Source organism: Zychaea mexicana, assembly GCF_025766255.1.
Source record: "Zychaea mexicana strain RSA 1403 chromosome Unknown BDB00scaffold_6, whole genome shotgun sequence".
Taxonomy (NCBI): domain Eukaryota; kingdom Fungi; phylum Mucoromycota; class Mucoromycetes; order Mucorales; family Lichtheimiaceae; genus Zychaea; species Zychaea mexicana.
Window position 1 is genome coordinate 673,314 of NW_026516669.1, and position 13,616 is coordinate 686,929.

A 13,616-nucleotide genomic window follows, 5' to 3' on the forward strand; every position below is an offset into this window, starting at 1 on the left:
CGATGTCGCGAGGAGTAGCAGGCAACACTTAATACTGCCGCGGACTACTGCTGCTAGAAGAAGAAGAGAGAGGCGGTAAAAGATGTTCACCACGAGGATTTACCATCTGCGCCACTGTTGCAATAGTATGGCTGTCAAGCTCCGAAGGTGGCATGTTGCCTCCTCCTTGACGGTTCCCGTTCATCATCATCATACCATTCTCGTCTAGTCCATCATCCGCTATGGCAGCCGCCGTAAACGACTCCATCTGCCGCGCATACCGTTCCTTGTCTTCTTTAGCTTTTTGGATCCACGGCGCCCGCTCGTCCTCTCGAAGCTTCCGCCATCGCTCCGCTATCACCTTACTTATCCCACCCACGGTTGCCTTTGGCATATCTGCCACGATTTCCGAGCGAACAGAGATCGAGTAAAATAGAAAACCGGACATAGGGTGCTTGGGTGCTGTTGGGTTTTTCAATCTTTTCTTTTTACGGCCACGTGGATCGCGCTCTTTTACTGCAGGCTTGTCACTGTTGGAAGCGACAGCACCGTTGTTGTTGCTGCTGGTAGTGCTACCCCCACCGTTGATGGCTGACAAAGAATCATCACCGGCAACGGCTTTTCGTTTCTTGGATGGTCGTGAGCGATAGCCAGCCTTTTCCAACTCGGCTTTGGATCGACGGGAATATATAAAGTTTGGATGATTGTCCATGTGCCGTTGTTTTAATCGAGCTGCTTCTTGATTGTAATACGCCTTATGTTCCTGGTTTTGACAATTTAGTTTTTACTTTGTAACACTTGAGGGAAGGAGCTCTATATTCAATACAACTACTAACCTCTGACAAGCTGTTCCACCGTTCGCTGATTCTCTTGCTGATTTCTGCCACAGTAAGGTTTGGGTTGCCGTCCAAAATTTTGTGTCGAACATCACGGTTGAACAAAAGATATGCGTTTGGCGGTCGTTTCACCCGTTTTGGTTTTTCACCCGGCCGTTTGTAACCAGCTAGACGCTTTTTGAGAGTATCGTCATTGCGTTGCTGCATAGAGGACGCTAATCCTGCCAAGGCCTCCGCTTCCGCTGCTCCGGCTCCGCTTGCTATTTCACTCATAACACCACGTGAGGTCAATAGAGGAGGAGATGGTGAAGACGGTGATCTACGGATTCGATCTTCTTCGCGGTCATCAACGTTTTCATCATCGTCATTGTGGTCATCTTCTTCTTCATCATCGCTTCTTGAACTGGCGTTAGAGTGCCAATCTGCTGCTGGAGACGTATTGTTTGCTGCGACAAATAAAGCATCATGCGACCGTTCACTGCTGACACTCAAGTGTCTCGGAGTCGTGAACACGTTGCATTCGCTACTGCTGTGACTGGTACCATTACTACCGGTGGCGGTGAAGCGGGTATGTGAGGACGACGACGACGACTGATGCTGATTATAATGGTGATGTTGATTATCTGCAGTATAGTGGTGTTGATAATGGTAGTTGTAGTCGTAGCTGTGATGATGGTTGTGTGCAGTGGGAGAAGGGGTAGTAATAGAAGAAGTGTTGTGTTGTTGCTGAGATGATGAAGATGAAGAAACAAGTAAGCTGCTACCAATCATATTGCTAATGCTGTTGGTGCTTATGGATGACGACGATGATTGTTCCTCGGAATGACGATACAAGTCCTTTATAGCTTGTTCCTTGAGGATTTCGGCCCGCTGCTTGTAATGTGACCTATGTCCCTGTTGTTTGATGCAAAAAAGAGAATAAGAAAAACAATCGAGTTCTTTCGTTTTTTGTAAAAGAATTGGGCATTATTACGCCCAATTCTTTTGTGGTACTTACATCGCTCAAGCCTTTCCACTCTTTGCCTAGTAATTTGTTTAAATCAGAGTTGCGTATCCGTGGTTGCTGCGCACGGATTTGACCGCGCCGTTCAGAGCTGAATACAACAAATGCATTTTGAGACCGCTTTTTGATGGGTCGATCGTCCTGTTGTTGTTCTGCTGTGGGGCAATCAACTCGAAACGTAACGGAATGATACGGATGCTCCTGTGCCTGCTGTTGTTGAAAGGAATCCTCCTCGCGTCTCCACCAGCTATCGTTGTTGTTACTGATGCTATCGTTGCCGTTGGTGTCGCTCTGAATACCCTGGTTGCCATGGTTGTCGTTGCTATGGTCATCGTTACTAGGGAACTCTGTGTGTACAAAATGATTGTCACGTCGATCTAATATTGGACATCAAACCCGCACATTACAATCACGGGATTTATGTTGTTTTGTCAGCACATCACCTCGTATATGCACGCTCAGAAAATTACCATATGCAACCCACACCATCGTATTACCTAAATAGGATTTGTCATTCTCAGACAAAAAGTGGTGATGATGTGGAGACGATGAGCCCTGTTGATGTCTTTCTGTTTTCAAGGTTATAGAGTGGATTAAATTAGAACGGAGAGAGAAGGAGAGAAGGAGAGAGGGAAACGGAAGGTAACAAGTAACAATAACAACTCTACGCCAATCATTAACAGAAAAAAAAGAAGTAGTAACAAACAAACCATGGAGCACTCCGTTATCTTCGGAATGGCGCCAACGTTCCCGATCCGCGTCCTCCTAATATATTATTTGACAAGTGTAAGACGATCAAACTGCATATACACCGCGCAACATTATTCTTTTATGTACCTGATGAAGAGATGCTGCTACTGGCGCTGGCCACTGCGTAAGTCGGGGAAACGCGAATGATGATGGCTCAAAACCTTCGTCAATCGTTTGCTTTGTCGTCACTAAAGTAGTAGTTCTTCCATTGTTATTGCTAAAAGGTAGCCGTGTGCTCATGGGCGGTGATGTCGGTAGCATAGTGACGGCTGCCTGGAAAGGTAAATGGTTCATCGCATGAGGCTGAGGTAAAACCCTGTTTGGCGCAGGTGATGATGCCACGCCTTTCTTGCCTGGAATCCAGTTAGCCCCTGGCGGGGTAAACTCGTCGTTCGACCGCCGCGGCGACGTATCACCGTTGCTGTTGCTTTGCACTGCTGCTCCTCCTCCTCCTCCTCCTACTGGTGGACGCGATATCATTTCCACGTAATTCACACGATTCTGGTTCAAATATGAAGCAATGGCACTGAATGGTGCTCGACCTTGATGTTCGTTTTGCATTGTGGAACGGGGTGGTTGTTCAAATTGACAACGTGCGACTGGTTGTGTAAAGTAATACTACGATTAACGGCTGCTGCTGCTACTACTGCGTTAAGTTTTTTGAATGTTGGCGAGAGAAAATTGCTATGAATCGAATGGGCAATGAAGCATGTCAAGTGGGAGCGTGTGTAAGCGTGTGAAAGAGAGAGTGTGTGTGAGTCAGTGAGTTACAAAAAGAGGCTTTTTTTATGCAGTCAGAGACTACGAGAAGTTAGCAGCGAAGAAAATCAAAGCAAGAAGCAGTAAAGTAATTACTTGCGGAGTGAAAGGTTAAAAGAGAAATGGAAAGGGGAACGAGACAGAGGGAGTATGGGGGGTGGTATAGAAGAAGAATCAAATCAGACTCGTTTGGTCCCTGGCTATGGCGTTAAAGGGTTTTTCCGAAAACCTTCTTTTTTTGATTTACTGTTTTATTTATACTAGGTGCAACAATAGTACTTTGATGAGCGTCGTGCTGTTTCACTTAATCTCTCCCGGAAGGAAAAGAGAAGTGTGGTCAATCATGGATGTTCCCAAAGTCAACACATAAGCAGGAGGCGGCTTGAGCGTCAGAAGAAGTTGATGGGAATTTGTGGAAAATCAGACCTTTGTGCACTATTTCCCAGCATGCACACTTTCCAGCTCTGTGTGAGTATCATTGATGCAACAGCTCACTTGGCCTTTGCGTGTAAAGACAACAATCACCTCTCGAAAAGCGATTTGCTGCTACTATGCACTATTTCCAGCAATTTTACAACTGTCGATTCAATCCCTTGTAGCATTGCAGTGTGTACAGATGAAATCAACTTGTTTTCGAGGAACCTTTAATATCAAGTAATTGTCCAACTTACTACATAGAATAAGCTTCCGTTTTATAATAGCACAGGTTTTCTTTATATATTTTGTGTGCCCACCTCGCCTCCTCTTCTCTTGTACGTCGCACAAGACTCTTTCATTTGTGGAAAATGCTTATATCGGCACATCAAAAATCGATATGCGCAGCTTTTTAGCTTCGTGATTTCCCCACACGTATAGACCCTAAAACATTGAAGTATTGTCTTGCTGTATCAGTGTACAATGAACCATCGACTATCGCTCTAGCTGAATGGAGGAGGTGCTTGTTTTGGATTTGACAAGCAGTTATAGTTTTCTTTTTTCAGTTAAAGTAAAATGTACATACAGGGCGAGAACTCCACACCGCCATCTTCATTTGCATATTTCCACATGTTGTTGTGAAGAAGGAGAAGAGAGAGAGGACGGGGTAGGTTAAGATATTGATGATCTACACTAGCTAACCTCAATATGTAGAAATGTACTGTATGAAACTTTCAGCTGCTGTTCTCACATGCTGTAGTATGTAATTACTGTATAGTGGCGAATTGTTAAAGAAGGTAAATAGATTCTTAATTATTTTTGAAGATGTGTTAACCAACAAATAGTAAAGGTAATTCATATGAGCTTTTAAAGTAAAACTTTCAATTAGATTGTGTCTAAAGCACTACTACCTATCGGCAGCCACCCCTCCTCTTCCGTTCCCTTAAAGAAAAGCTACAATAAGTGTTGCTTTTTAAAAAGGGCATCTGCATAGAATATAGCTTATTTCATTGTTTAAATTGCCTGACTGATCTCCTAAGATAGAAAAGAAGGAGCGGGATGGGAGAGTTTGCTCTTTGTTATCCTTTTACGTATGAACAGTAAGGTTATAAGCGCTAGACTACTTTAATCTTTTAAGTCTGGTACCTATTAGTTTTTTACTATAAGTTTGCGGATTTAATTTTTATTTTTGCGGGTCCAACAAAGATTTAACTCATCACGTCTAACAACGATGTGCGATCAGAGTACATGCATTGCTTCAATGTCGCTGACAAGATTCCTAGTTTGGAACCAGTGGAAGTTGAGAATCAACAAGTGGACTTGTCACACTCACCACTGGGAGATGCCAGGTACAAGAGTTAAGTTGTTAGACATGGTGTGTAAAATCTTTGTTGGAAATCCAATCCGCAAGTTATGCTCGACCCACAAAAATCAAAATTAAATCCGCAAACTTATAGTTAAAAACCAATATAGCAACATGCCAAATAAAAAAAAAAGTCTAAACCATGTTTGCGCCATGCTACTGCAACTGCATTTTCTTCCATTCACCCCTTCGCTTCTAACTAAGAACCCCTGCAGCATCAGCAGCACCGAATGACGATGTTACGCAAAAAAAAGCTAGGAAAAGGGGTGAACGCAATTGAGGAGAAGAGTATGAGTAACTTTTTTTATAATAAATAAAGCTTGCCGATATTTGGCTCAAAAGATGTTTAGCTACATTACATGTAGTTACATGTAAATATGTAGAAGGTTTACCTCTCTCCTTTCTTCTACGACCACGGGACCATGCTTAATTTTATAGCATACTCTCGGGAACTGCCAAGAGCAGCATGTGCTCCTCTTTCCCCTCCCGCTGTCGTTGCTCTCTCGTCTTATCTCTTTTAAATACAGCAAACGTAATATCATGGCCAAAATATTACGTGACGCGTATCATGATTCAAGTAGCCTGAATGATACAGTACTTCTGGAAGGTTTTAAAATACACACATCACATGTTTACATAATATAGACATCCCGTTCTTTGCATGTTTTAAAATGGCGGAGCCCCTATTGCAAGTGAGTCTATAGCATCAATTCGTGAGTTCGCTGTTATCAGCGGTACATAATGCTTGACTGGCAAGTTTGATATATAGGGTCGCCCGGCCGGATTTAAGATACCTAGGAGAAAAACACAACTTTATATAGGAAGGTCTGGCAGGGGCAAACAAAGCAAGTGGGAGTGTTGAATGAAAACGACGATTGATTATAATATGCTGTACATTTGAGAGCCATGACAAAGTGATGCCTCCGTTGTAACGCTACATCATCCAAATTCTCGGATTACCGTTTGAGTCTTTGAGACCTTACAGGGTCTTGGAAGGCCGTTTCAGGATTCCGAAAGGCTGCAAACGGCTACGAACGGCAATTTGTATCTTGCGGATGAATTGGCTGGACTCGTCGCCATTCTCTTATTCTCATTCTCTGCATTGTTGTATGCACAACAGAACCCTTGACGAGCACATGGATATGATACAGAGAAACTCGTGGTGCGAAAACGTACGTACCTTGATCATCAAACAATTTCGTTATTGGCAGACTTTAGCGAAGGAAAAAACAGGAGCATTTTTTGTGCACTCGCTATCATTGTATAGTATGTAAGATAGCAAAGGTTTATAGATCTCTTTTATTCTGCTCATACGATGTGTATGCATACTGTACATACGCATGATATGAAATATATAACGGGTATTTTAGAGCACTGGGATATCTGGCATATAACTATCAGGATCGTGTAATCGCACCAGACAAGAAGATAATGTCATGTTTACATACATACTATCAACGTGATCCACATAATACAAAAAAGGCATTTGCAGCACATCGGTAGACATGTATGTTTTTAACTGTTACATGTACGCAAAGTAGGTTACAATGTAAAGTAAACAAGCAGCTGCCGATGTCCGTAAATACTTCTCGCAACGGACGATTATATAATGCATACACTGAAATCTCTAACTTAAGGTTTTGCTGACATCTAGAAAGATATCATATGTATGTGGATCTACGATATTGGTCAAGCCATGATACATAAAAGAGCACATTACCAAAAAAAAGGCGCACCAAATATCTATCCACGTGATGAAGCAAAAGCAGCAACAAAAAGCTGCGTACACACCAGTCTTTTTGCATTGGTTAATTATCATTACGTGGGATGTTATCGCCCCCTCAAATCAAAAGCATAGTATACATACCTTATATAGTCGATCCCCTGCCATTGTATTTAGGTGCCACCGCTCAGGCCTTCTTTTTGAGTTATGATAAGACTGACAAACTATAAGTATCTCACTGAAGTACCGCTGTTACGAACACAATTCGACAATCAGCATTAATACGATACCATAAAACCTTCATCAAACAGGAAGAACGGTATCGAAGAATAATCAAACCATATCCTATGTCGTAGTTTCTGACGAAATTCTTGACTTGAAGGCGGGATTCGCAGATAGCAACATATTATATCGCCATGTATATATACTTAGATATATGTAGTATCATCTTTATCATTTCTTTCTGTACTAAAGCGAGACATATGTACCAGACATTTTCCCTCACATGTACGGCACTACTGTACATGTATCACACTGAGATTCATCATTAGTCACAAATGATAAACGATGAAGTCGTTTTTACATACCGTCTCTATCTCGTTATGTAGTACATGTTAATAAAATGCATATTACCTTGTTTTTATCTATGTATATCGGCAGCAGCACGACGTTATGATCATTATTGCCCCTTTCCAAGATTAAACGACCGTGTATGCGCTCAAAGGCTGCGGATCTGTTTCCAGTGGTGTCTGAAGATCATTAAATTTATGAGTTCTATAACCCATTATCATACATGCTAGTTTATGCTAAAATTTCATTGAGCTTTGATCCTGAGCCTGTTTCTTGGCACTTAAATACTATGTACACATCGTAAATTTATTAATGACATACTCCATGACTATGTGTCTGACCTTCATTCTTTTTGGAACGGGCCCACTACTTGTAGAGAATGCTCAGCAGCGAATGATACACTGCGTACAGAAGACTGTGAAATACACTATTAAACGAGTCGTTTATGTTTGTATTGTGGGCTCACATGCATGATTTAATCCCTGAGAGTACTATCTCTATATATATTGATCGACGTTTTCTTTAGTGCATTTGTTCGATACACTCCGAAAAACAGCTAAAGAGATGACTAAGAATAGAGCCTTTAATGCAACAAGACGCCATGCAGAAAGAGACCAAAAACACGAGAACATGTAAAAAAAAAACTTGATTCCAAGTGTACCAGGTTAATGATAAGACCTCGCTCCATCACATAACAATGGAAATGCAAGGGGCGACTGAGTTACACTGCTCATGGAAACGAACTTCGTGTCACCGTAGCATTATGCCTTTTGTAGCATGCAGCATTGTGCACACGGACCTGGCAACAGTGATAATGATGATGCTTAACAGACGGAGAAAAAGGTTGTTAAACTCCTTTTTAGACTGCCAAGAAGCAGTGTATATTGACTAGCGGGGAATGTCGCGACCCATGAAGCCAAGCTAGACGGTGCCAATGAGAAGGAGATTTCGAAACTTATCGAAAACCCATGACGCGTATTTGCTGTCTATAAAAATTTACGCTATACCTGAAAGCGACTTTTTTCCTCGATTTAGCACCAAATCGTCGCCATTTTCCCCTTCGCTGTTCTTAGTGCACATTATCCCATTGATGGATGATAGCTTCGTCATTCAGTCTTTCGGACTATAAGTTCTTCTCTCCACACAGCGTTTCCGACTTCTTTTTTTCCACTTGTCCCACAAAGATCAATCTTCCTACTCTTCCTATTTTTCTACCCTCTCTCTCTCTTTTTCTATTTTTCTCATCCATTCTCTCATTTAGGCAGAACAACTGCGTTTGGAAGGAAACGAAAGCAGAGAAGATGCTTTATTCATATTTCGTGTATTATGTAACGTTATTGGCTGTTGTTGTTTGGACATGCGCCGCTGCAGATCCTCAAAAAAACCAACTGATCGTGTTCGGTGATTCATACACTGGTAAAATCAGATATCCTGTTCGATGTTTTTTTCATAGGCAAGTGTCTCACACATTATCCCATTCACTTGTTGCAACGCGATGTGACATCAGCCGATGAAACCGACCTGTGTAATGGCCCGAAATGGGTTCGGCAACTGGGAAGCACATGGAGTAACGTTTCGATAACGAACTTCGCTGTGGGTGGTGCATGTTGTATGAAGAGTGAAAATACTCCCAGCCCACCAATTACCCAACAAGCAGACAGCTATCTTGCCGAAAATCCAGACAACGACCCGGCTACCAGCGTATACAGCATCTTTGTCGGCATCAATGATATGATTGCAAACGAGGGTAAATACTTGTTGCTAGTATTGGTAAATTTGGAATGTGATATTAACTTGTTGTGTGGGTCACCAGCACCCAACGACGTTATTTCGTGTATTCAAAGTCAGATAACTAGATTGAATCAACAAGTGCAGGGCAAGCAGTTCTTGATATTCAACATGGTTCCTTTTGATCACAGCCCTCGGATAATACAAGACAACCAAGCCAATTCTGCGGCACAGTGGATTGATGAATTCAACCAGAACCTCCATACATCCATGTCCTCTTTGCAGCAGCAATACTCGAATTTAACAATTGTCGTGATTGATACGCATGCCACGCTCCTCAACGTACTCAATCATCCAGCCGACTTTGGAATCACCAAAGGCGTCACTGATTATTACACGCATGTGAGCCCAGACCCTGGATCTAGCGGTGGCCAGATGCTCCAGAATGGCAACAAGTACTTTTGGTTTGATAATGCGCATATCACCAGCATTGTCCACGAGCAAATTAGCAAAGCTGTCGTTGCCCAGCAACCGTTCCCATATCTTCCACTCATGGGTTCTCCTAGCTCGCCCAGCAACCCAATGGATCCTCACTATACATCTCCTCCTTCTACAGCATCCTCCACTGCACACCGTAATTACGCGCTGGCCACGTTCTTGATCGCTCTTGCTTTACTGTCATAGAAATTCCCATCACTGTCATCATCCACTTTTTGTTTTATATCTTTCTCACATGTTAATGCTTTGTAACTTTTCTCTGTCTTTCTAATGTACAAAATTCTATTCCTTATTTTACAACCTATTTCCAAGATAGTCATGATGATTTTTTCTGCTGTTGGTCACTGTTGCTGCTGTTGGTATTGTCGCCAAAAGAGGTCGAAGGGAATGGTGCTTCTTTGCGTGACTCGTCCAAAAGCTTATCGATGCCTTTTTCTTTCAAGGTAACCTAAAAAAAAAGAAGATACGAGTTAAATAATCGTTTATGGCAGCAGGGGCCCTGTCAAAAAATAAACTTTTACACTTTACCATAACGCATGCGCGATAATCCTTGAACAGATCTTCACATTCGGGTGTAGTGTCACCCTTGAGAAACTTTTCAGAATACCATTTGTTGAAACAATTGTCGTATTTTTGCTTTAATTCTGTGCAATCGGCACCAACACTGGAAGACATTTTGTTGTAGAAAAAGAAAGGTAAACGAATAAAAACAGCCCAGCCGGGGTTCATCTCCCAAGCAGGAAAGTTTGTGTCCACGCTTTTCGGATTAATGAAGTACCGAAGTCAAATAGATAGAGGGACCACAGGTCTAATTCTTTAGTTCAAACATTTATGAAAGACTCAGTGACCTTGTGTAATTGGTCATTTCCTTGCGGTACAATTGGAAGGAAAATTAAGTCAGGACTGAGAAGAAACTGCGGATGTTTCAAATCGTCGTTGAAAGTGTGCGAGGCTAGTTAAGAGAATAAAAGAATTCTTAATCAGGGAAAGAAGGGGACGGATAATTAGAATGAGAAGAAGGCCATTTTGGAATATGCTGTAAGGACGAGTATATACGTGTGTGTGTCTAGAGGAGGGCACCTTCTGTAGCAGGTTCTGGATCCGATGTATCATAGTCAACACCTGGATGGCTGAGACGGTCACACGGAGCAGAGTCGGCCGAGCTCTCCTCCATCTGCCACACAAAGATTTGACATCAGAGCGGGATAGATGGTTCAGAATGTAATCCAGTGGTTGCATATCATCGGGTAGCAATTCTGGGAGTGGTCTGAAAGCGTCAAGGAGCTGGTCTAATCCTTATATAATATCAGACAAATCCACCAGCTTTAAGAACCGGTAATAAAGTATTTTTAGCAAATGTCCAGATCATTCGTAAAGAGTACTCAAGGTACATCATCGTTTATTATCCACTTGCTTAACATCATATTTCAACAAGTGTACCAGTAACAAACTACTGCTTCAAGATTAATAGATAGCAATAATTTTATATGGACGTACTATGTAGAGAGCAATATCCGACCAAGCGACAGTTATATTCATGCTTTTTTTGAATAATAAACCAGGCACCATTAACTGCTATACGTAGGTCATGTAGCGGTAATATGTGAGTCAAGGGAGTGGTTTCTTTCAGCTCTTTATATATACACATCGTTGTATGATAGATATAGCAATCTAGAAGAAATTAGTACATTACCTAGGATAAATGGATAGTGGAACCTCCATTTATGATATACAACAGATTTTTTCAAACGAATTTTTATTGTGGATACGATTTGCGAACGTGATTCGTGTGGCAGGGGTGTGTGGATGGTGACAGCATAAAATCATGACTCTTCCATGTAGGGTTCCAAACCTAAGTCCTATTCCAGCAAACAGTAGAATCTCTCCCCCCTCATCATCAAACGTTTTCTTCAAAATAATATATCTATCATATGTAGTGAATCCGGACGCTAGCAAGGCAAGCTTGCAAGCCTTTACCCGGACATGTCGCAGCCATATTCTGTCGGCAACATTGTCCTTACAATCCATATGATAGAAGTGATCTCTGTTTAGATCGCCAACTTTACAGAGGCTTTTGACCCTGTATGTGTAATCTCTGATGGTTATGCAAATGAAATAATTTGACATCCTATGTCACCAGCCCTATTTTTTTTCTCTCAGAGCAGTAGAAAGAAGGTTGGTAGGTAAGACAGCTCTTACCGACAAACGTATTGTTGGTGACACCAGGTAAAACAGCTTTGCATAAACGTTGCGTTACATCGTCTCCTCGGAATTCTGTGCACGAATTCCGGAATGTGATGCAGGCCTTTCCTTAATTGTTGTACTTTTGTGTCAAAGTGCAGGTTAAAAAGCAAACAAAGCTCAGAAGTGGTATGCTGGTTCGGTCGACGCTACCCCATCTGACCCGCGACACATTGCTAGCCTGGTAAGACGTGCCCAAAGCCTTAAACGATATGGTATATGAAAAGCAGTGTATGAACTAACAGCAGCCTCCAACGCTTGTATAATTCGAATCGATTGTTCAAAGACAGGTGGGTTGGCAAAGTTGGATACATAAGGCGGCTTAAACGTTGTGTCGATTTCATACAAGGTGCAATTCTTAAAGCATAACTGGTAGACCACTACACACATCCTTCGTTGTTGACTGCCTAACAATTTACTCGTGCCGGCTAACGAAGTTGCCAGATGGGCCATAGTATCCTACTAGTGGCGAAACCTTCTGTTAGCGACTTTAACATGCTGGATTGAAGCTGGGCTTGGAAAAAGCCGACGGAAGATACGGATTAGGCTAGACAAGGCTTGACTGCAGAGATCGGAGGGAATCTGATACCTTCCTTGTTGCACGGCGATAACTACACCACAACAACGGAAAATGCTGAATCTACCGATCAACATAATTGCAGCTTCCGTCAAAAGAGCAACATCAATGATACATTACCATTTTCTTGATATTTTTGTTGAATCAGGAAACGGGTTGCTAAGAAGTTTGCATTCATGCACATGCACGATATAAGTGCCTACTTAAACTCAAGACGCCTTCTTGCTTTTGCCAAGAATAACTGAGGGTGGATCGATGTGAAAAGTGAAACTCTTTTTCTCTCTAACTTTTTGTTGTGTGTTTACATAAATAAAAGGCTTGTAACACTTAAGTACAAGACCACTAAAAATAGTGCCTCAATCGCTTCAGAAAAATCGTGGTACATGTTAGATTTCATATATAAACTCCCAGGGTTATTGCTACAAGTAGTCTGGGCGACAACATCCACGCTGTAATAGCGATCATTATCTCCCGCACAAGATCGTAGGGGGTGCAATTAATGCTCTTTGCGTTTTGTTGGTTTTAATTTTGAAATTGCGAAAGAAGCGACTACAAGTGGTTAGCATAAGCATAGTAATTCAGTTGATAAATTGAACTCACTCAACGAAGACGATGTTCACTTTAATGTATGGCAATCACGTTATTCTACCTATCGTCATCAACATTACTAGCAACATACTAATTAATAATGTCAAGCTGTCGTATAGTGCCTTGATGACACAGTCATCGGATTTTCTATACTTAATACGCATTTTACAGGCAGTCGCTCCGTTATCAATAAGCATTTGCTAAATTGTAATCACATTTCTTCCAAGTCACTGTGGCATCTTGTATCATGCTTGTGGTACATGTATTTAGTGGGAGTAATACACAGTTTCTTTGGACGAATCTGGCAGGGGTGCTTATCAATACAGTATGTGATGATCGTTACGGAGACTATAGTAATAATCAATATAACGGTAATAATAATCTAAAATTGTAACAACAGTATAGCAGCAGATCGTTTTGGAAACTTGAACATGTTTCTTGCAAGTATGACGGCGTCGGCATTGTCTGTTTTAATTGTATGGATGTTTGCATATTCTTTTTCAGCCCTCATAGGGTTCTCGGTCATGTATGAATTTTGTGTCGAGCCTTCCAAATAGTTTGTATCTGGCTCCACCTATCATAGTGGG

General features: G+C 41.8%; 4 protein-coding genes across 4 annotated transcripts; 2 read left to right on the forward strand and 2 right to left on the reverse strand.

Moving 5' to 3' along the window:
• Nucleotides 1-235: 235 nt before the first annotated feature.
• Nucleotides 236-2,998, reverse strand: BDB00DRAFT_969258 (uncharacterized protein; the record flags this gene model as incomplete). Its single annotated transcript, XM_053129833.1, has 6 exons — nt 2,656-2,998; nt 2,289-2,583; nt 1,813-2,195; nt 816-1,709; nt 596-742; nt 236-487 (listed from the first exon to the last, which is right to left on the reverse strand). Coding segments are annotated over exons 1-6 (2,178 nt in total), but the record flags the coding sequence as incomplete, so codon positions are not given.
• Nucleotides 2,999-8,443: 5,445 nt separating this feature from the next.
• Nucleotides 8,444-9,062, forward strand: BDB00DRAFT_504441 (uncharacterized protein). The gene has a single exon (XM_053117635.1). The coding sequence runs from the start codon at nt 8,492-8,494 to the stop codon at nt 8,909-8,911; it is 420 nt and encodes a 139-aa protein (XP_052984495.1). The 5' UTR covers nt 8,444-8,491; the 3' UTR covers nt 8,912-9,062.
• BDB00DRAFT_784290 (uncharacterized protein) lies at nt 9,009-9,809 on the forward strand (the record flags this gene model as incomplete). The annotated part of the gene is made up of 2 exons (XM_053120449.1): nt 9,009-9,144; nt 9,211-9,809. 2 exons carry the CDS (start codon nt 9,009-9,011, stop codon nt 9,807-9,809), a joined length of 735 nt encoding a protein of 244 aa, XP_052984496.1.
• Nucleotides 9,810-9,939: 130 nt separating this feature from the next.
• BDB00DRAFT_755633 (uncharacterized protein) lies at nt 9,940-10,298 on the reverse strand (the record flags this gene model as incomplete). Its single annotated transcript, XM_053118846.1, has 2 exons — nt 9,940-10,071; nt 10,152-10,298. 2 exons carry the CDS (start codon nt 10,296-10,298, stop codon nt 9,940-9,942), a joined length of 279 nt encoding a protein of 92 aa, XP_052984497.1.
• Nucleotides 10,299-13,616: the final 3,318 nt, after the last annotated feature.

Coding starts and splice junctions, on each gene's coding strand:
- BDB00DRAFT_504441 (XM_053117635.1), top strand. CDS start 8,492: ATGATAGCTTCGTCATTCAGTCTTTCGGACTATAAGTTCTTCTCTCCA.